We start from the raw sequence: 23204 nt of genomic DNA on the forward strand, positions 1-23204 counted from the left end.
GCTCCCACCGCTGGTCCACCTAGTCTTCAGTGGAGTTAAACAATGTCCTAGAGCCACAGTGGCATCCAGGCATCACTTCATACGAAACCAGACCTACTGCAAGTTACAGGACTAAAACTCAATCATATCCCTCCAGGCATGAAGTGTCTGCCCCCAGCAGGGTTATCACTCCTGGGGCTTCCATAGCTCACTGGCTCCAACCGCTGGTCCACCTAGTCTTCAGTGGAGTTAAACAATGTCCTAGAGCCACAGTGGCATCCAGGCATCACTTCATACGAAACCAGACCTACTGCAAGTTACAGGACTAAAACTCAATCATATCCCTCCAGGCATGAAGTGTCTGCCCCCAGCAGGGTTATCACTCCTGGGGCTTCCATAGCTCACTGGCTCCCACCGCGCTCATTCCCGCTTCCAATGCTCCAATGCTGCATTCTTGCCTTCTGTAGCGCAGGGTAACACATTTACTGATGCCACAAGGTTTGCTATGACCATCTTATCAGGGTAAAACTTAACCTATTTAAAAGACGATTTAAAAGACGATTTAAGAGGAAAACCAGGACGTTTTGACATTATATTCAATGAAAGTGATTCAGTCCAAATAACGGGTGTGTTGCGTCTCTCATTGGGCTCTGAATGTCCTTGAACCAGATAAATCGTGGCTGCTGGTGAAGCATCAAAATGCATTAGAATCAACGCAGCTCCGTTATCCATTGTCCCAGCCTCCTTTCTTGAGGCAAGGGCGACTTGTACCAGGATTGCAATTTTAGACGATGTACACTTACTTATTTATGGAAATCAAGGAAGGGTGTAGGCATAATTATCAGCTGGAGCAACAAATCCCTATGCCTCATCATTGCGGCAGATGAAGCCAAAGTCAAGTATGCCAACCGTCAACACAAAGGAAACGCTACACTTTGATGCCAAGGCTGTGAAAATAAACGAGGCCCCAAAACACTTTATATTTAGAGCAACTGCACTAATAAACGCACATTCATAGATTTATTACAAAAATCAAACTCAAATTTATTAGCAGTACAGAAAAACTGGTATAAGAAAAACGTTTACTGCCTCACAGATTAAAATAATTACTTTCAACAGGGAAACTATTTTTTTAATGCTACACGTTACCTTGAATATGATTTTTATCTAAATGCACAAATGTAACCCCTTGAATACTAGTTTTAGTTGAATACCTTTTGTTAAGACTAATATACACAAAAGACGATAGATAGACAAACAGACACTCAATTATTCATGTGGTACACAAAGGTGGGAAACAATAAAACAATACTAATTTGGCTGAAGGTAAAATACAAACTCGAAAAATATTGTTCATCTCTCGAGATTAACACATTGAAGTACACTGTAAAAACTTAAAGGGGGGTTCGCAAAGTGATTAAAGGCAGGTATTAGAGACGGTCTCTTGAAAATCGAAACAGGAGAGAAAATAATGAAGCAAAGAAACGTGCTCCATTACTCGAAGTCTATAAGCCAGATTCATCAATGTCCAATTCTGCGATTTGTAAATTGCGAGTAAATGCGAATTGCAATTTAGAAATCGCAGAACGGCATTCAGGATGCTTAGCGATGTAAAAATGCGATTCGCAAGCGATCGCAATTGCCGATTGCGAGAAGTCCGAAATCGGTAAATAATCGCAGAATCGGCCTAAACCCCTATTGAAATTGCGAATACGTAATTACCGATATCGCAAATTGCGTTCTCGCTAACTGCGAGATCGCAAAAACGGGAAGTCGCATCCTGAGCACAGTGATGACATCACAACCAGGCAGTAGCCAGATCACACCCTCATTCAGCAGTGAGAGTCTGAAGCACAGGCAGCAGTACCAGAGCTCCCCTCCAGCATTCCAACAGGACCACAGCAGGAGATACTACAGTGGCAGCCATGGCATAGGATGCAGCAGGAGCTTCCACCAGTGGGAGGAAACGCAAAATTAAGTTTTCAGAGCAGGAGCTCGAACACCTAATTGAAGGAGTCTCCAGGGATCACAACCGCCTATTTGACAGACTCCCGAAGGGTGCCAGAGGCGGACAGAAGACGCATATGGCTGCGCATCCGGGCCAAAGTTAATGCCATGGGAGTGACCCAGCGCTCGGTGGACGAGCTGAAAAAGCGCTGGTATGACTTAAGAGGGTGGGCAAAAGAAAAGATTGCAGAGAGGTTGGGGGAGCAATTGGCGACAGGTGGAGGGGAGCCCACCGTATCACCGAACACCCCAATGGAGGACCAGGTGGAGGAGACCATCGACCCACAGGCCTGCGTGGGTGTGACCCAGCTTGACTCCTCCCGACCTACCCAAGACACACCAGGTAAGTGCCATGCGACTGCAACCCCCTGTCCCCGAACATTGCCCACGACTCCAGTGCATCCCATTACAAACCCCAAGCATGCAGCCAATGTAGTGCTCCATAGCGCAATTGCATTGTGGGACATGTAGTCTGTCCACAATTACCAACCTGTACCATAGAGCCCCACATGTCCAGTGACAGTCAATCCTGCATGCAGACAGGGAATGCTACACTGCATGCATGTAGCAAGCCTAACTGTGTACGTAACATGCCACTAATCAACGTCCACTTTACTTCACAGGTGGCGCTGATGTCCCCAGCACTGACAGTGAGGCCCTAGTGATTGAGGAGAACATGGAGGACACAGAGGGGGATACACACCATACTCCACAGCCCGGACCATCAGGGCAAGCTGCAACAACACCCGCCCCCCCACCACCCGCCCCTGTGGCCCGTGCCACCCCCTTGACAACAGGCGCTGCAGTCGTACCACGCAGCACACAGCCAGCAGGGCGGCATGCAACACCAGCAGCAGGTCGCCAACAAACCCGCCGCCCTGCGGCTGTGAGGAGCCAGACGAGCGGTCTGGTTACGGAGCCGCGCACCAATACATACCGCGCTGGCAGGGGCAGAAGTGTTAGAGCAGGTGGGCTCTCCATTGAACGCAGGATGCTGAGTGTTCACCAGACCCAGGCCCGACACCTAGCCGCCATCCACCTCCAACTGGATAAGACGGCACGTAACGTCGCACAAATGACTGCAGCTGTGGAGACCAACACACAGGCAATGGCCCGTCAGCGGAATGTCAATCGCTGCCGACACCGCCAACTGTTGACCCGCCTGTCGGCGTACACCAGGTCAAACCACATCATTGGTAACGCCACCTCACAGCTATCGCGACGATCCCTGGCCATGCAGGTACAAATGGTGCAGTGCTGCCAGGACGTAGCTACAGCCCTGGAAAACATATCAGTGGTCATGCAGGGCATGCAGGCCAGTGGCCATGGCCGGGAGGGGGCTTTGGGGGTTCAGACGACAACAGTGAGGCATCATCAAGCCACAGCAGCTAGTCCATACCACCGGTCGGGGCACCCCGCCGCAGCAGCAGCAGGCCCTCTGCTGCGGCACGGCAAAATCAGGAGGAGGACGTAGAGAGGAGGTCTGGGGCAACTACCCGCAGACGCCACTGAACTGTGGTGCATTCTAAAGAGGCCACATGCTGCCACAACAAGCATGCCATTCAGACTCAACAGGACATATGACGCAATATGTCAATCTTTGAACACTTTTCAGAATGCCATGTTTATTGTGAATTAACAGTAACTAAAATTCTGAAAAACGTAAACTGCCTCATGTCATTATTAATGTTGTCATGCAGGAGTTGAGTAATGGGTGTGTTGAGTGGGTCCACTAGAAATAGTTCATGCAGATTTCGTTGCGGCGCCCGTGTCCTTCTGCTGGATTCTCCCCGGGTGTGTGACACACATGTGCAGGTGGCCGATAGTCCCCTTCTGACTCACTGCCTGAGATGTCTACAGGTATCCTGCGCTTGGTAGCAATGTTGTGTAGGATAGCACACACTGCCACGATGCGGCAGCAGACCTCTGAATCGTATTTAATGGCCCCACCAGTATTGTGCAGTATGCAGAATCTGCTCTTCAAAAGCCCAAATGTCCGTTCAATGCAATTTCTTGTGCGAAGGTGTGCTGCATTGTAACGCTGTGGTGTTGCTGGGTTGAGGTATAGGGTGAGTAGGTACTCGCGGAGAGCGGAGCCGCTGTCACCTGCATGATGGGAGCAGAGGGTGAGTGCCTGTGCAGTGCAACGTCATTAGCATATTGTACTGTTGTGTGGCATGTGTACTTACCCAGTAGGTGTCCATCACCAAAGTCTCCCCTGGCCAGTCGTGTGTGGAAGCCACTGTGCCGGAATATGAAGGAGTCATGTGTGCTCCCCGGGTACTGTGCTACTATGTCCGTGATGATTGGCTTTGCATTGCATACCATCTGTATATTGAGGGGGTGGTAGGACTTGCGGTTCCGATACATGTATTCTGTTTGTGCAGATGTGGATGTGGGTACAGTCAATGCATCCTATGATGTGTGGAAATTGGGCTACATTGTAAAATTGCAGCTTGGTTTCGTTCAAGTCCTGTTGGCTGGTGGGAAATGAAATGTAGTGGTGTAGGCGGGTCAGCATGGCCTCCAGGAAACTCCTTAGGCAGCGGGACATGGTGGGCTGGGATATACCCCCTGCAACAGCGACTATTCCCTGGAAGCTTCCGGAGGCCAGTAGGTGCAGGCTGCACAATACCTGCACATGTGTGGGGACGGCTTGGGTCCTCCTTGTTGGGTGCTGCAGGAGGGGGTCTAGGTCCCGGATCAGCTTGATTATCATTGCCCCACTTAGGCGGTACTTTGCGTAGATCTTCTCCCTGGTTTGGCCCAGTAGGGTGACCCGCAGACGGAATATCCGATCCTGGATGCGTCGTCTGTTCCGTGCTGCTCGCTGTAGCCTTCGCCGCCTGACCACCATGTAGAGTCCTGGCATTGTGAGAGTCCTGAGGCTCCAGCTGCATGTCCTTAAGTGTGTTTGTTGAAGCCAGCAGCTGTGGGTACTTAGCAATACTTTTTTTCAGATGTTTTTTTTTTCTTTCATGGTTACCACCTGGTTTGGGTTCTCCTTAATTTGCGCGTCGCTATTAGCGATTTAGGGGGTTTCCGCAATTAGCGATATTTCATGAATTGCGATAGCGATTTTTTAGCGATTTCGCACTTTTATTCGCAGAAAACCTGCTTTCTCGCTATTACCGATTCGCAGATTGTGTTCTGCCTTGTTTCTGCGAATTTCATAGCGATTTTGCATAAACGTTTAGCGAATTCGCAATTTTGTTTGTTGAATAACTTTCCTACAAATTGCGATCGCAATTGCTTTTTCGCAGCTAGTGCGATCGTAATTTGGCTTCATGAATCTAGCTGTATATGCGGTTCCTATTCAGAAACTGTTCCTGAAAGCAGTTGTAGTATACCTTTAGGCAACCATGTCTGCAACTTCTGTGCAGCCATGTTTCCTTCCTCGAAGGAGCAGCAAACAGTCACCGAACACCCCCTTTTTTTGCAGCCAAGCCGATGAGTTCAGTTGTTTTGACCACTGGCAAAGTGTTATTTGCGATGTTGTAACAGAGTAGCCTTCTCAGCTGTGGCTAGATTGCATTGCAAAAGAGGATGTACAGGGCGGAGTAAACACTGGTTAGCCGAACAATTTAACCCCTTCACTGCGGCGGCTATTCCGCCGCAGTGCTAAGGGGGCGGGGCGGAAATGCGGCGGGCGAATGCTGGTGACGGAACCGCTCCGTCACCAGCGTCGGTTGCGCTGTGCTTATGACGGAGCGGTTCCGTCATGGCCCCGCCCACTCAATAGAACGCTCAGCGCAAGCGCGAAATTTGCGCCGCGCAGGAGCGTCGGGCGGGCCATGACGGAACCGCTCCGTCATCAGCACAGCGCCACCGCAGCTGATGACGGAGCGGTTCCGTCATCAGCATGCAAAGGGTTAAACATACACCTCTGAAGTGATGGGACACATTGATGGGACTACCCAGTCCGCGTTACATGGTTTCTAATGTACTTTTGCGGCATCACGATCTTTTAGAGGTTCCAAAGAAAAGAAACTGCATTGCTCTAAACGGGTATCAATCACGGCTGTAGCACTTGCAACCACCCCTTTCTCCCAACTAATGACACGGGAGTGTTTTGAAATAAAAAACACCGTCCTTAATGTATACTATACCCTTGTGATCCATCCTTGCAGATTCATTCGACGCATTGCACATCTTTAACAACAGCGCCATCTAGCGGTTCCGACGCCAACTGTAGGCAATCCGGCAGCACCAAGGACAGCTCTCTAGGAAACGGGTTAACTAAGGTTTGTGTGAAGCCGTTACTGACACCGCAAGCAAGCAGTGACTTTGCGTTTATTTTCTTACTGTATGCGGGCAATGTGCAAACTTGTAGTCCTGCACTGCAAGTTAAAAATCTAAATATTAAAACTATTATCCGTGGAATAGCGTCTCACAAACGGTACACGTGCTCAACATGCAACGGAAAGGAGTCTATCACGCTCTGCACTTCCCAAAATGACAACTTTCTTTTACAAATGTATTTCAAGCCTCTAGTGGATTCAATGCACTCATCCAAGAAACAAAACTGCAAAATTCAAATCCAAAGGATAGGTCGTGACTGCTGGAAGGAAGACAACGTGCCCAGGTGTCGTGGCTAAAATCGGATATTCGTAATTAAAATCAAATACGTTACATTCTTGCCAGCTCTCCCCATAAATAATATTGCCAAAGACGCTTCAAAGTGAGGAACAGAACGATAAACGATGGCAGTTTCAAGCCAAGCCCCATGGAGAACCTGAGCCCCCTCTATGCCATACAGGATTATTATTACATAAAGCGCCGAAAGCAGAGATTTAACAAAGTACCTGCAATCAAGCAAGTCTTTAGAACCCGAATCTGAGAATGACAAATTGTTTCCAAGGACGATTTAAAGATTTCTCTAATCCGGTTAATGAACTGCAGTAATCATAAGGCCATCGGAAATAAACTAGCAAAATATTAATCTTTCATGCAAAATATTAATCTTTCATGCAAAATATTGAAAATTCAGGAACACTCTACTGGTGCACTGCAGTATGAAGGCCATCAGACAAAGGCTATCTTTTGTTGCTCATTTGTACAATTGTAGGGAGAAGCACCCCAGCAAAGAGTAAACCACTCTCTTTATGGAGACAGACATATGACAATGGTAGCAGAGATTAGCCTCAATATGAAACCATGGTGAAGGAACCTTTACAACGCTGCGACTACGTCCCCAGTGAGAATTTGAAAAACGCTCATCACTCCGTTGTTTTTAAATGGGGCACTGGGTTTTCTGGGCAACAGTTTGCGATACACCCATACAATTTTACAGGCACTGTAATACATGCACTGTTTTCAGCCTTCGCTAGTCATGAAAAGGCCTTTGGGTTTATTACCCCAGGCAAATAATCTCTCCAGTAATTGAGGGCAGGACTCTACTAACATTTAGTCTTCCTGCTTGGTTAGTGTGCCGTGCCTGGTCTTTAGTTGCTGTCAAGCTTTTGGCAGGGGGATAACAACTCCTGTAAATTTAATACAAGACTTCCAGCTGGCAATACACAACAGTTCTGAATGCAGTGTCTCTTCCGCCATGGATGGCTAGACTAGGCATCTATGACGAAATGTTATCAGATGTCTAAGATGTCTAAGATAACTAAGATGGGTTAGGCATTCAGGAACAAACAAGAGAGGGGTTTGAACATATATAGTTCCCCATACAGTTCCCCACTTTGGCAGAAAGGAAGATGTTGAAAGGGCTCCAAGCTAAGTGAAATCCGATTTTAAGTTCCATATCATATGGGGTGGAAGGTACTGCAGGACCATGGAATATACAATGGGAGGCCGGGGGGGCGACAGGGGGCTAGGTAACACCTCCCACTGCACACAGTAATTGTTTATAACTGCAACCTGCGAACAGCTTTGTGATAAAATTAACGCTTGATTTCTAATAATAAAACAATTTCTACCAGTGGATCATGTGACAGATTCTTTGGCAACATAACCAATAGCGGAGAAGAAGGCTGAGCGGAAAAGAGGGCTGCACCCTGACACAAGGCCACACAGTATTCCCTTTCAACAAGAGGGGTACCACAGAACCGCTGGTATACAGATTCTAAGGGATACGGTACCTAATGGATATAAAGAAACTCATCATGAAGATTCCACCTGATCAAGTACACATGGTTTCTACTGGATTGAGTTGAGAGGTCTGGGCTCTGGACATTAAACCATATATTTTCTTTGCAATTTAGACTACATTTAACGCCAAATTAATTAACTCCATGCAGTTATGAATATTTCATTAGAGCAATGCAAATAATGTTTTAACTCAAATTAGCTAAAAGGGAATAGTCACCTTCTTCCGCAACTTGGTGCACTGTGACCTCACAATGACCTCTCAGAGAGATAATGTGTTCATGATATTATTCCATTGGAGACAGCTTGGGTGCATTCACCCCCTACCTACGTGCTCTCAGATTATCATAGCAGTCAACGCTTTCATTTAGGCTAGCCTGGATGATGAGAATTATAGTGAAACCAAAACTTTCAGACTTTGTCAGCGGAAAGTTTTGTGGTTTGCAAATTGCTCCTGCCCAACTTTAGTCAGCCCCAAAGATCATATTTACCCAGAGCCGGTCCAACCACAGGCTTACTGTTCGAAAATTATCGATTTGTAAAGGCGACAGTGTTTTATATGACATGTGACCCCATCTGGGATAAATCCTACTGTAGACAATGTTTTATATCACATGTGCCCCCATATGGGGTAACTCCTACTGCCGACAATGTTTTATCAGACATGTGCCCCCATTTGGGATAAATCCTACTGCCGACAATGTTTTATAAGACATGTTCCCCCATCTGGGATAAATCCTACTAATGACAATGTTTTGTAACACATGTGCCCCCCATCTGGGATAAATCCTACAAACACGCTCCCTCTAGAAAGTTAAGATGGGTGTTTAACATGCTATTGACAGTTTTCTAACTTTACTATGCCCAGTCACATTTCTAGGTAACTCGTTTTGTCAGCCAAGGGGCCCAGACGATGAATAGTTTACAACTTTATTTTGCTTATATTTCAAATTAATTATAGGTTTATAAATCCTCGAAGAGCTCGCTTTTCATTCAAGTACATTCTGGTCACTTGCCAAATGGTACTCCTATTTCAAAGTGTCCTGTCTATAAGTGAAAGTGAGTTCTTAAATGCAATGTACAACATGACGTCTATTTATCAAACAGTAAGACCTCTTAAAACATACATATATATATACACATATATATACATATATACACACATATACATATATATACACACATATACATATATACATACACACATATATACATATATACATACACACATATATACATACACACATATATACATACACACATATATACATATATACATACACACATACATATATACATACACACATACGTATATACATACACATATACGTATATACATACACACATATATACATACACACATATACACATATACATATATACATACATATATACATACATATATATATATATATAATGCAAATGTTCAAGGTTCAACTGGATTCAGCAGTTCAAGTGTTGTCAAAACGCTATAAATCAACAACTTCCTGCAAAAGGGACCCTTTGTAACTGGCTAGTTAATTTTCCATCAGTCTTTCCACTAGACTGCCGGACTTTGGTAGTCGAGGCCTAGAAAGGCAGTTACAAATTGAGCCCTACCGATATTCAGCTCTTAAATACAATCACATTTTAGAAAGGAGTCAATGTCCTAGTTTATAACTTAAAACAAATCTTACACTAGATCGCAATGAGGACGGGGTGAAAAGAAAATGAAGGCAGACTTCCTGAGACAGGACCACTTGCAATCCTCTCCCAGCGAGACCACTGCCCTAGTACTGGAAAAGCAAGGATAAAGTAAAACTAGCTCCAAGTAGGCTGCCGTTCCACCACACAGAGGTATGAAGGTCTTTTCTTTTTGCAGCTGAGGGGTTCCATAAAGGGCCTCCACAACCATCACTAAACAAAAAGTACGTGTGTACCCCGGGGACATAACCACCCCTTAAGGCCGTGGTTCCCAAACTTTGCGCCGCGGCACCCTGGTGCGCCGTAATGAGGAGCCAGGGGCGCCGCGACCACAATGTGGAAAAGTGAAGCCTCTTGCACCCGCAGCCAAACTACGTCCCACCTGCAAAACCAGGGACACGGTTTGTCCCAAGAGCGCACTGCCGCGATATGTGCGTACCTATACGCGTCCTACGTGCTTTTTACAGGCATCGGAGGTAGTCTCCATTACTGGCATAGGCATGCCATATGCAGCTCTGGCCGTTTCAGGGGAAGTTACTTCTGCTGTCCGCCGTCTTCTGCAGCCCGCCACCACATTAGGTAAGTTAAAAGGTCATTTGGAGTTTATTTCTAACATGCTCCGTTTTTACAACACACCCATACTCTTTGCTCGTGCGGCCCCAAGTATTTACTTTAGATAGATGGCATCTTTCACACTGCCCTGGTGTTATCATTTTTTTGTGCTTTGCATTTATTGGAACCAGGCGTGTCCTAGGACGGTGTTAACGCTTTTTCAGTTCAGTGTTGCCATTTGTCTGTGCGTGTGTTTGTCTGTGACGAGGTGATTCATGGTGTTTTAGCTTGCAGTGCGCTTCACCTGAGACCTTGAGCCTTCAAGATTTTCAAATGAAGTTCTCCGGTATTTATTTTCCTATGTTTCACTCTTCACTTTCAAACTGTATGCAATAAGCGCGCTTTTAGCATCAGGCTTTGCCTGGATAATTTAAATACTAATCACAAACAGGGCGCTGGTGACCAATTTGGAAGGGCAAATACTGTACAGAAGCATTTGTTTTGGGCCTGGTGCAGCAGAGTCTCCAGGCGATCTCTAAACCTCAGTGCTTCATGCATCAAAGTTGGCATAAGCTTACTATTAATGGCCTCCAGGTCGCTGATGCGTTGGGACTGTTCATTCTTTGCAGGAGTTTATAGAACGTCAACGCGTACCTGGCGCCTTTCTAGGATGCTGGGTGATCGGAATGGATGCCCCATTTTTTGCGGTACATGCCCAGATTATTTATTGATCCAACTCTTTCGAGCTTCCAGACAGAAGGATGGTTACAGATAGATAGGTAGGTAAGTAGGTAGATAGATAGATAAATAGATCTACCTTTTTTGCAGAATTAATAAGTCTGGTCGAAGCCACTGTTTTTTGTTGTCCCACTGCACTATGCAAACAATCTGCAAATGCTTCCATGCCATCCTTTAGAACTCTGGTCATTGGATATCGATTAGGGAAGCAGCATATTTTGCCTCACCTAGAAATGAATGTCTGATAACAAGAGACTCTGTAGCATATTTTCACACCTTACCATATGATTGTTGTGCTGATTGTATGTTTTCTGTTTTTAATCTCTGTATAAGACTATTTGGATACTGTTTTCCCAAAATGCCATAAGTAGTGTTTATAGGAAAAATACATGTATCTATAAAACAGAGAGGAGAGACAAGGGGATCCCCAACACTACAACTTTGCATAAGCTGCACAAGCAGAGACAAGCCACACATTTCTAGCAGTTCATACCCAGGGCTTCAATGGAGATCATCTGATGAAACTGAAACAAAGACAAATTCTGAGGCCAGAAAGTGAAAGAGTGACCTTCAAATATATGTAAAAATGTAAACTAACATCACTGAGCGAGCTGATCAGACCTTTCTTAACCTCATGTGCCAGACCCAGAAGCAAGGCATTACACATCATAGGCAGGCGCAGGCTGAATGCATGGCTATTGAGAGAAGAAGGGTGGTTAATTCCCTGTATAAATATGGAGGGCAGTACAGTCAGCTACAAGATTCAATTAGAATGAAGCTAGGTGCTATATAAACGTTTAACGCCACACACTCAAATGAGAGAGATATTGCAAAAAAAAGTTCTACATTTGTGGGTACTAAAAGCAGAGGTTCGTCTTATTAACAGCCATGCCGATCTTTTGCCCAACCTTCGTTTTACACCCAAAAAAATGGTGGGGGAGCCACGGCCAACTGCCAATTAGGACAAGGGAGCCTTGGTCAAAAAAGTTTGGGAACCACTGCCTTAAGGGGTAATTTTTGCTCACGTATTTCACCCGACTTGCTTGAAACATCAACAGTGTAGACAGTCATAGAAACCTGCATCAAGCGCATTCCATTTACATTTTAAAAATATCAAAATCCATAGCAGGAAGTATTAGTCCATCCTGCATTCACACATCACCTAAGGTAGCCATGCCGTTTAATAGATGCAAAGAATGGAGTAAGAGACGGGAATGGGTTCTACAAACAAATTATCACTTAAGCAGTCCTACATTGTATGCCCCTAGCTAAAGTCATTTCTGAAGAAGCCCAATTTACAGTTTAGGAAATGAGGCACAGAGAAAGAGAAAGAGAGAGAGAGAGAGAAAAAAAAGGTCCTGCAATTACGTAGGCATTGTAGACACCTCACTCCAGGAACATTGTGCCTTCGACTTGGGCGGGCAAATATACTTGAAAAGGTGTACGGTTTACTTACATGTCAAGGTCCAACTACAGGATGTTGCACACTTAGAAATGGAAAGGGAGGCACACTGCTTGAAATGCATACATAAACAGTGCTAAAACTAGCACTATTGCAGTTCTACTTTGTTTCCCAGCTAAGTTTGGGCTATACAAATATTCCTACCTACGTGCAGGCAGAAATACAAGCATGTAACTAAGTATTAGAATTCTTTATTACTACCAGGTTGTTTACGTCACAAAATAATGCACAGACATGAAGGCATAGTGATTGCTAAATGTCAACAAACCAACAGAAGGAGCCATCAGAGCACTTGCTAAGAATCTTTTTGTAAGTAAAATAAACATTAGGATTTTCATTGGCAAGAAATCCTCAATTTACTGAAATGGTCTTATTCCTGTGCAACCTGCATACAAGTTACATATATTATTACACTGTTTCCCCGAATTAACGGTTTGAAAACACTCTAAATGTCAAACAATATATACTCGCATAAATCTATATAAAAGTATATATGTATGTTTATGTACACAGAGAGATCGACAGTTCGAAATGTTGACATACAAATGCAAGTTTTTGTTGTTGTTTTTCAAAGTCTCTTACCTTCAATGGTGAAATATGGGAATGGGAAACAAAGCCATGCACGTTTTCTATCTGCGACAGGTTTTTTTCAGACACATGGACCAGCTCTGGACCTCGAATCTCATTTATGAGGTGTGGAGAGCTTTGCTCCTGCGAAGAAGCGTCATCATCCTGATATCGATATTTCTAAGGGGAAAAATAGCACAGTTGATGAGTGAGGACTACATCTTGCAGAAATCCAAGGTATTCGGTAAATAATACACAAACATTTCTTCCAAAATATATTTGGCGATAGAGCAGCAAATGGGTTGTTCATACATTTAACAGAAATGTATGCATTGCAAAGTAGGGCAAAAAACTCCATATACACACTATTTTGCATAAAAAGGCTATCACAATTAGATATACTTCAGCACTGGAATACTAGATCAGTAAATGTATACCATCCGTGGAACAGAGTGACAGTCACATGAGCTTGATCTCTTATGTCACAAGCCTGAATGGTAAACATTTGTAACATGTGCCACACCGTCACTGAAGAGATACCAACCTTGTATATAGAACTAATAAACACACCACTTAAAACGTTTAATATTCTAGAAGCTACCTAATTCATACATAACATTTTCATTCGTACGCTAAATAGCTGGCCTGACTTCTTGAGGATGCCCAAAGAGCACCCCAATACTGGGTATGTTTTATACGCATATGGCAATCAAGGGGGGAAATTAACCAGGACTAATCTGGGTTTAGCGTAGGCTCTGATGCAAGCTCGCAGTCAAAGCTCTGGTCCTGCTAGATATTCGACGGTAGCCATTACATGTGAAACATAAGAATCGTTCCTTTGAGGTTTTTTGGCATCATGGGTAAGGAAAGCCTATAGGAAACAGGCAAATTACACCTCAATGGACTCCCTTAGGTCCCTCGCCTAAAAATCTGAATGATTGCTGTGATAGCAATAATGAATGTAGCCAAAATCGCAGACCTCTCACTTGTCCAACTGCTGAAATTAAAAAAACAGAACTTTACAAGTGGATCGGAATAGCATATGAGAGGAACAAACGAAAACTGACATTAGATTGAGTACACTTCGAGCGCACTTTATTCAAGAAAAGGCGCCCTCAAGAAGTCTCCGAACTGAGAAAACTACCAAAACTATATATTTGACAAAAGCAGGAATCTTTGGGAACTCAATGACGCCCGGCCAATCAGCTACTGTAGAAAAGTGCCTCCTTTTGACATGGTCAACCCAATGTTTTGCCCTAGTACTGATGCTTTTCAACTGAAAGTGCACTGGGTCCCTGCTAACCAGGGCTCAGTGCTTTTTCTCTACAACAAGGCACATGTTCAATTGTTAAATCAATTGGCAAGGACTTTAGCTCACCTGTAAGTCCCTAGTAAATGGTATCCTTAGTACCTAGGGCACGCGTACTAAAGAGGGTCCCTAAGGGCTGCAGCATTTATTATGACACCCTAAGAGTCCCACTCACAAATTGTATGCAACTGCCACTGCAGGCTGAGTGAAATGGTGCAAATAATTTTTGAAAAAATGACATGCCACACTCCATGTGTTCCATGCCTATGAACACTGCATATTCTATATGTAAGTCACCCCTTGAACATTTGTTAATAAATCCATAGGAGCAAGGCCCTCAAAATCGCTTCAATCAATCAAGGCCGTTTATCATTTCCAAAAAAAGGACTAGTCAACATATTTCATTGTTGCTCCAAAAGAACAAAGTTCAAAGATATCACAGGAGGGGACTCATTTGAGGCGCCTTGCTCCTATGGATTTATTAACAAATGTTCAAAAATGCGTACAATTTATAGTATTGTTCAGTAAGCTAAATTCGCCCCTTCGAACATCAATAGACATTGTGAGGGACTCTGTTGCATATTAAGCTTTCCATGTATATATGTGATTTACGCATCTGTGGCTCCGTGTGAGTATGGTTTGAGTCTGCAGTTGGTTGAGTGGTTTGAATGAGTGTTGTGCAATGGGATCTGATTTGTCCAAATAAGAATGTTTGTAGTCTGGATATAGATTTATTAGCACACTGATATTTTTGTATTCAAAGCATTTAAACAAAAAAATGAATAATAAAATAATGAATCATATTAGGAGTATACTCTCTTAAATGTTTCTCTATTTATGTTAGTGATCCAGCCAGAGTATCACACTTAATGCATGATATATAGCATATATTCAAAGTAAATAGGTAGAGTTCATTCTTTGTAAATATTCACTCTCAGAATAGTCTCTCTCCTAAGGAGGGCTACCTGAAATGAACAACAAAAGAAGGGTTCCACCACCTTGTTTTTAGTGGAACTAGGATCTCTGGTTCAGGTTTATGCCCACTCTCTCCAGGAAGTGGTCCTACTGGGGGTGTGGATACCTCAGGGGTAGGTAGTCCATTGGCTACTAGCTTCCACTACTCTGAACACCCCTAAAATCAGTATTTAGGTGGCCCACAACACCAGGAACTCAAATCTGTCTACTTGGAACAGAAAAAGGTCTAAGAAGAGCCAAAAATGCAAGAACTGTGGACCAGCCCCTGATTTGGAACAAAACCTTGTCTACCTGCTGCTGTCCCGACAATTGAAAAGACCTGACTCGTCATGCAACTATGCATCCTCCTAAAGTCTTGGCAGGCTGCCAACACTTCGCCAACCAGTCAACATCCCCTTGAAGTGGAGGAGCCACTTCCCTGCAAGCATTGACTGCATTTGCCTGGTAAACCGTTCTGCTGACCACAGGGTCCACAGAGGATGCAGCACCCCAGGAGAAAGACTACACTAGCGAATTTCAAGCCCCTAGACCCTCCAGGAGCCCTCCAGCAGCAATATCCCGGGCACCACATCCCTTGCAGCAACCAAGCCTGGTTAAGTGTCCAGTCCGGACATCAACCCTACCAAGACTCACACGGGATGTCAGCATCACTGAGACCAGCATCGAGTGGCCCTGCTGTCCTGTTCTACACCCCCACACACCCCTCCTCCCCCCAATCCCCAGGTCGACACACAAACTGAGAGCTTCTAATGCAAGTGACCCACCGGACAAAACACAGCTGCACCCAAACCACACAGCTAGAGTACAAGGCAACTGTCAGTGCCCCCTTACTCCTGAGACCCTCAATAGCCAAGCCCCTCTTTGGGTTCTGCCGGACTCGTCCCCCATGTCTCCACTTGCAGCCTTTTTCTTGTTACAGGTTTCTCCATTGACTTTAACGGGTAGTGTTTGAGGCTACCACTGCAACAAGCAACTCTGCACCAGAAAACACCACGGCAGATAAGTCCAAACTGCTAGTGGTTCTTTGGACCTTGGTCCATAAGCACCTTGAGTCCATAAGAGTAACCTGAGAATCGTTTTCTAAATGTGCCTATGCAGTGATGAGTTGTGTTAGTCAAGAAATGAAAACGAAAAATGTGGTGCAAAGAAAGGTAACATCCAATCAGCTTCCACAAATACATTAGGTGAATGGGGGTGAGAGGGAGAGACATCCCTGTGCCAAAGACCTGGTTCCAACACTTGGTTTCCTATCGTTGCTTAACATCTAAAATAATAGAACACAGACATCCTGTAGGCATTTCCAGGGGTTTAGTGATGGCAGGACTGGGGTAAAATAAATGATCTGTTCACCAGGATGGCTAAATTGAAGTAGGATGTCAGAAAAGAGACACATCGTGAAAGGGTGCCTTGAACCTCCGTTTCCATTATCTTTGCTTGAAAAAATGTTCCTTAGGAGCCAGCGTGGTAGCACCCATACAGGAATAACTTGCCTCTCGAGATTTAAAAAAAACTGGGAAAAAAACTACGACAAATCCAACCGATCTGACTATTGATAGTGGAAGCTTTTGGTAAAAGTTGGGTGGCTTTGTGTGTAAAGCTCCAAACTGTCCTAGAACGAAAATCCTATAGTGAAACAACATGGAAGCTGAGAGTATGCCCCTTTGCTGAACATAGTGCATTAGTTGAGATGAGTGGTACCTTTAAGGAATAGAGCTATGAAAGAGTGAGAAGATGATGTTTGCATATTAACTAGTTTAATTGAAAGGCATACACAACAAAATACCTTTGATAAAAGGGCAGTATTGTCATGGTATCGTTAAGGAAGCATATGCATAACCATGTCTTGACTTTGCTGGATTTTCAATTTTTTTCTTCACAATGTGCTATTATGACAGCAAAATAAAACAAATGAACTTGCAAGATTAGTGAATACCACTGTCTTGATTACAGACTCAGGCATTTAACAGCTTGCATGCTAAGGGTGCAGGGGACGGCTCCAGCACATCCTCGCACTGGCAACAGAAAATCGTTCTGGTGTGAGGACCAGAAGGATTAATTTTTTTTAAAATGTTACTCATGGTTGCTAGGGAAGAGCTTCCCCAGCAACTCAGGGTATTTTCTTTACTCATTTTGGCTGACAATCAGCATGCATGGCACGCAGATGTCATTACAACTGAAAATAAAACGGTTCCGATGCACGGGAACCTATCTCAGCCCCCCACTATCACAGATGGGAGAGGTAGCATAGAAAATGTGAAAAATCTCCCCTTTCCAATGGCACCTTTTCATAGTGGATCTCTGCTTGGGGATTGCTACAGGAGGGTGATCCTCAATCAGGGATCCACCCACTAGACACCAGGGACTATTTTGTTTAGGTGGGAGAGAGGTCCCCTCGCACTGGGCTAGTGGCCCACCCTCCCAGACTTAAAAGTCTTTCTGCTCCACCCCCTCAAATATACCCCAGTAGTCTTTTGACCCCCCCCCCCCCCCATTGGGGATAGATAGGAGTTTCTCTCCAATCTGCCCCAAAACCACTAGATAACCAGGGATTGGATTTTGAGGGGAGCAGCTTTCCCGCAATGGGCTACTGCTCCCCACAGCCCAAAAGTCTTTCTGAGGGCTTTAAAAACAGTGACATAGAAGCCAGTGCAAGGAAGGGAAAACTGTCAACTGAAAAATATGAAACACCATAATATTCTGAGATTTGGGGGGGGGGGGGATCCAAAAGAAGGTAGAAAGAGAGAAAAGCTGCAGATTTCAGGTAATATTCATACAAGATTAAATACAAAATTAAATATTTGTAATCCTTGTTATCCCGTATTAATAGGTATAATGCCTCCATGTATCAAGTGACAAGTCCATTTGGGACATAATCAGTTGTTGGAGTTTCTTCCAAGCGACAAGACTTCCTGGAAATTAAGTAAAGGGCAGTCACCTTGGACAGCTTAATTGTTGTGGCTCAGGATACAGCGGACCTGGACACGACTTCTATCTGCCATAGTGTACGTCAGGCATAATTAATGGATTTAACAGCATATGCCAAACAAAGATTTTGCATCTTCTGTTCAATCGATCTTTTTTTTTTTCGATCGCAGGCTGACAAAGAAGCAAAAAGATGAAATTGGAGAAAGACCTTGAATTCGGTGGACTCGAAAAAGCAACGCGTTTCATCCAATCTAGTTCCTAGGCTTTTTGAAGGCTAAACAATATGCTGTCAAAGAAACTGGCCCTTTTCATAGTTCCGAATTTACTTAATTTTTAACAATCCGTTTACTATCTTTATGAAGTTTGATAGTATGTGGTGGTTGCCCTTTGGGTTTGTGCTCCAAAATTGTATTTACTCACCGTGTCACTTGTGAGAGAGAGAGGTCATTATCCCTTTTCTTTTTCAGTCTCATCACAGGTCTGCCATTTTTTGTCATTTCTATTATGGGTTACTCATCCCTACCTTTCTGCAGTGTGGTAAGGTAGGTGAGAGGAATATTCGAGACCCGTTTGGTTTATGGCTTGGAGGCTGGCATTTGATGGGCTGAAGCATTCATCTGCATGGGGTGCTGCAGAAACCATCTGAAAAAAGTGTGTTCATTCCGTATAGAGTAAAGCAGATGGCAAATGGGCCAAGAAATCAGAGGAAATGGAGGTCGCAGGTGACGTGAACTATAGGTATTCTATGTAGGCACTACATTTGTTTTACAGTAGGTGAGGTAGGAATCATCAAAAACAAGCATAAAACAATGGTCCCCGGACTGAATTATCCCATTAGTATATCACAATTCGAGACTTTAACTAGTTCTTTGTATGCTCTTTAATTCTTATGCGTGAAGTTAGTGCACATCAAGTGGAAACCTGCTTCACACCCTACAACAAAGCGTATCCAAACATCTACGCCAGCACTTGTAGATTCCCTTCTCAAGGGGAGTGTTTGCAGCAAAATGAGTAACAAACGTTATGAAAGTAAACATCCTGTGCAATTTCGTTACAAAGCGTCTGAAAGCTTATGTTCTTAAATATGGTCACATGTATTGTATCTATATCAAGAAAGAGGACAACAAAAAAACGGAGTGATTGAAATTTTTTGCAGTTTGATTGGCGGGTCACTGGGTAACAAGGAGGACGACAACATGTATTGAGACTTCAAATACTGAACGAACTGCCATTTAAATAACATGAAAGGCCATTTCTTAAACACATGAAAGCATTTCAGTGTAGTAGATTACATTCTTTTCAGGGGTGGGGGGCAGAGGTGGATCTCCAAAGTCCCAGATTTAAAAGGGACACACGAGGGTACATCTCCGAAGCCCAGGAGTGTGTGGTCAGATCCCTCTCCATCCTAGTGCTTATAAACAATAGGCACAGTTATTGGTATTTTACAACAAAAGGTAATTTATTGGCATTATTACCCTTTGCGCTCACATCTTTTGCTTGCTCTCTATTGGTGTTGCGATTACCCTGGACTTCCCTCCCCCTCACTCCATTTGAACCCTTTGTTTTTCTTTTCCACACTTGTGTAATGTTTTACAAAAGAAAATAACCAATATATAAAGTCTGTAAAAAAATGTAAGTTATTTATTATGCACTCTTTGTATATAAACCTTCCGTTTCAGAACAATGGAAATTATCACGGTAATCTCATTAGTCATAATATAAAATAAGGTGAATATTAAAAATACTTATAACATTTTACATCAAGTATCCCTACTTGCTATATTAAATTAGTTTAATCTCGACCAAATATCTACGTATATGTTATCAGCATCCTAGATATTGGTTTGGGTGAATCGTCATTGGAATACCATCTCTATTTATATGGCAACCTATGCAGGTATCCTGCTTAACTTAGCCATCTGCTCTGCAGTCTGATAGCCTTTCAGCATGTCCCCTGAGCCATCAGTCCTCGTGTCTGCTACGCCTAAACCCTAGGTACACGTTATCCCTTCTACTCTAGTGAATCTCAGCGGAGAGTACAGAGCAGCTTCTGACCATAGCATGTGTATCTGTAAAGCGCACATTCACCCGATGTGCACGTTGGCGCTGAATAACAGATGTTTATTGTTTTAGGCTGAGTGGACCTGCAGGGATTTGAACATATGGCCATAAGGTCGAACACAGGTCTCTACAGTGGACGGGTTAGTCCACTACGCCACCAGACATTAGTAGTGCTTTTGATACAGAATACTACGAAAGGTTAGCGAATGTAGCCACTTCTATTTCTTTCCAGACCCAGTTTGTGGGAAGCTTGATTACCTTGCAGCTCTCAGTCATGGCACATAGTCCGACAACTTCAGAGAATAGAACATTTTCTTTTTTTTTTGCCTAGTTACTGCGACTAATGTCAATACACAGATCTGAAAAAATGTCTGAAAATAATAAATAATATGGCAACTTCAAACTTACACTCATTCAAAATATTATGCCTTACACATACTTTTAAGAGTTAGTGCTCTCATGTTAGCACGTAATCAGGACTTGCTTGTTTGTAACAAATATGTTAGCAGGAAAACCTATATCACAGCATTAAGTGACAAAATATTAGAATTAATAATTACTGAACCTGAACTTAGAAAATTGAAAAATAAAATTTACACTGACAGTACGACAGAGAGAGACAAAAGACAATTCAGTTTTTGATGTGTATCCTAGAAATGGCCAATTGTACGCTTTTACATGGCACAACCACTGAGTTGGTTTAAATCATATACAAGGAGGGATATTGCTGTTGAGTGTAGACTCGGACCTAACGAAACTTCTACCTGCTAACAGCTTTTGCAGACAAGTAAAACGTAAGAGGGCAGCAAAGTGGTGTGCTGGGGGCCTATTTGGACAAGTGTGGAAAGAGAGATTTTGAGACCAGGCTTCCAAGATCACATCCACACTCGTTCCAGTTCCCATCAAAGAACACCAATTTGTGGTACATTTTCTCCCAACAGTTACATTAGTGCACAGTGTTCATTAAAGCGCACTCAAATGTATTTTTTGTTCAATCACGTACTGTTATTGGAAATTCTCCTGGATATAAATTGTGGAAGGGGGAGAATTGGGGTAAACTCCTTAACCTAAAGAAGAAACGTATTCGAACTGAAGCCCATGCGGATTTCCTATTAGAATGCATTAACCCCTTAGCTGCGGCGGCTATTCCGACGCAGTGCTAAGGGGGGAAGGCACGTAGCGCTCCCGTACTCGTGACGGAACCGGTCCGTCACGAGCCTCGGTGGGCTGTGCTTGTGACGGAACAGTTTCGTCACGGCCCGCCTGCTTAATAGAATGCGGCACGCAGGCGCGGCGAACGGGCCGTGACGGAACCGTTCCGTCACCAGCACAGCCCACCCGAGGCTCGTGACGGAGCAGTCCGTCACGAGCACGCAACGGGTTAAATCAGGAACAATACCCATTGGACTACAGGTACGGGATGAACCTGGGCTTTTCTATGAAAATAGAAAGTTTGTAGAAACCTGGGCAGCCATCTCTAATCGATGAAACCGTGATTGGATGCTCCTTATCATCGAGACCGCCCATGAGCTAATTATCATAGAAAAAGAAGCAATTGAAAAACTAGAGAGATAGAGATGAAGAATTGCCCATCCTTAGAAGAGGCAAAGAAAAAACTAGATGACATCAACTAAGATGTCGAAGGATATAGCGAGTATCTTTCTAACAAAAAAACTAACAAACTTAAAAAGGACATTGAAAGTTTCTCTGAAGAAAGGATCTATCCATTTCTAAAAGAAAACTATTAACAACGTAATTACCCTAATTGGGAGCGACCACAGAATAGACAAACCTTTAACAGGGGAAGTAGAAAACAGATCACTTTCTCTGAAACCTCAGGATCCAGTAGTGAGGATGAGGGGGTACAGAGAGAAGAGAATGATGGTAGAAATCACTTTTAGAGATATGGGGCTTTTTTTAGATGCACGCCTGAAGAGGGGGCAACGGTACAACGGGAACATAGGGAGGGGTCAATTCAACCCGGGCCCTCCGCCTCAGCAAGAGTACATGAAAACGAGGAGCAAGCGGTACTGGCGACCGACCAAATACCAGTCATACATTTCTCAGACAGATCCCTTAGTCCAACAGAAATGGGTATTCTCAGTAGGGGCCTTAGTTTCGTCCCTACCACTGGCATGGACTCTTTCCAACTTGAAAAGGATATGCGCTCCTTCTTTAGGAAGGTCAGATTTAGAAGATTTTTTGAGGATAGAGAATCAAGAGAACGCATTAATGTGTCAGGACTAAAACCTAAATCTGTATTTACACCTGCGTTAGGGATGTTTGGAAAAATTGTTGAAGCCTTTAAAATGGCTGTGGAAAGTGGCATTCACAAGATCCTCGACAACAACAAAAGGCATAATACCTACAACATTAGCAAGGAAGAGAGAACAGCCCTTAATTCCATTAAGGATGATAGGTCCCTTACCATTAAACCGGCAGATAAGGGGGTGGAGTCGTAGTTTTTAATACAATGGACTATGAAAATAGAATGTATAAACTCTTAAATGTAAAAGAATATTATGAAAGGACAAAAAAGAGTAGCATTGTCAAAATATCTAAAGATTGCACTGCACTTTTATTAGAGGATAAGGAACAAGGTTGGATATGCGAAGATGAGTTCAAATATCTAACCCATGTAGAACCCAGAATTCCGGCTATATACAGCCTGCCCAAGGTGCATAAGCAATACCATGACCCCCCAATGTGCCCGATTGTTAGCAGTATTGACTCACTTCTTGAGCCAATTCGTAAATACGTTGACCATTTCCTAAAACCCCTGGTGTGCAATATGAAGTCTTATGTAAGGGACTTGGCACACGTGATTTCTCTTATTGAGGGAAAGGAATT

The 23204-nt window shown here is 43.7% G+C and overlaps 1 protein-coding gene across 14 annotated transcripts in view; it reads right to left on the reverse strand.

Annotated features, from left to right (window-relative positions):
- Nucleotides 1-23204, reverse strand: part of DLG1 (discs large MAGUK scaffold protein 1) — a 1304904-nt gene that overhangs the window by 889928 nt on the left and 391772 nt on the right. For all 14 annotated transcript variants that reach the window (XM_086944257.1, XM_086944255.1, XM_086944253.1 and 11 more), the window contains exon 4: nucleotides 13100-13264. In XM_086944257.1, the coding sequence (XP_086800383.1) occupies nucleotides 13100-13264 (165 nt within the window). The remainder of the gene's footprint in view (nucleotides 1-13099; nucleotides 13265-23204) is intronic.

The sequence above is a fragment of the Lissotriton vulgaris genome, chromosome 11 (assembly GCF_964263255.1).
Source record: "Lissotriton vulgaris chromosome 11, aLisVul1.2, whole genome shotgun sequence".
Lineage (NCBI taxonomy): Eukaryota > Metazoa > Chordata > Amphibia > Caudata > Salamandridae > Lissotriton > Lissotriton vulgaris.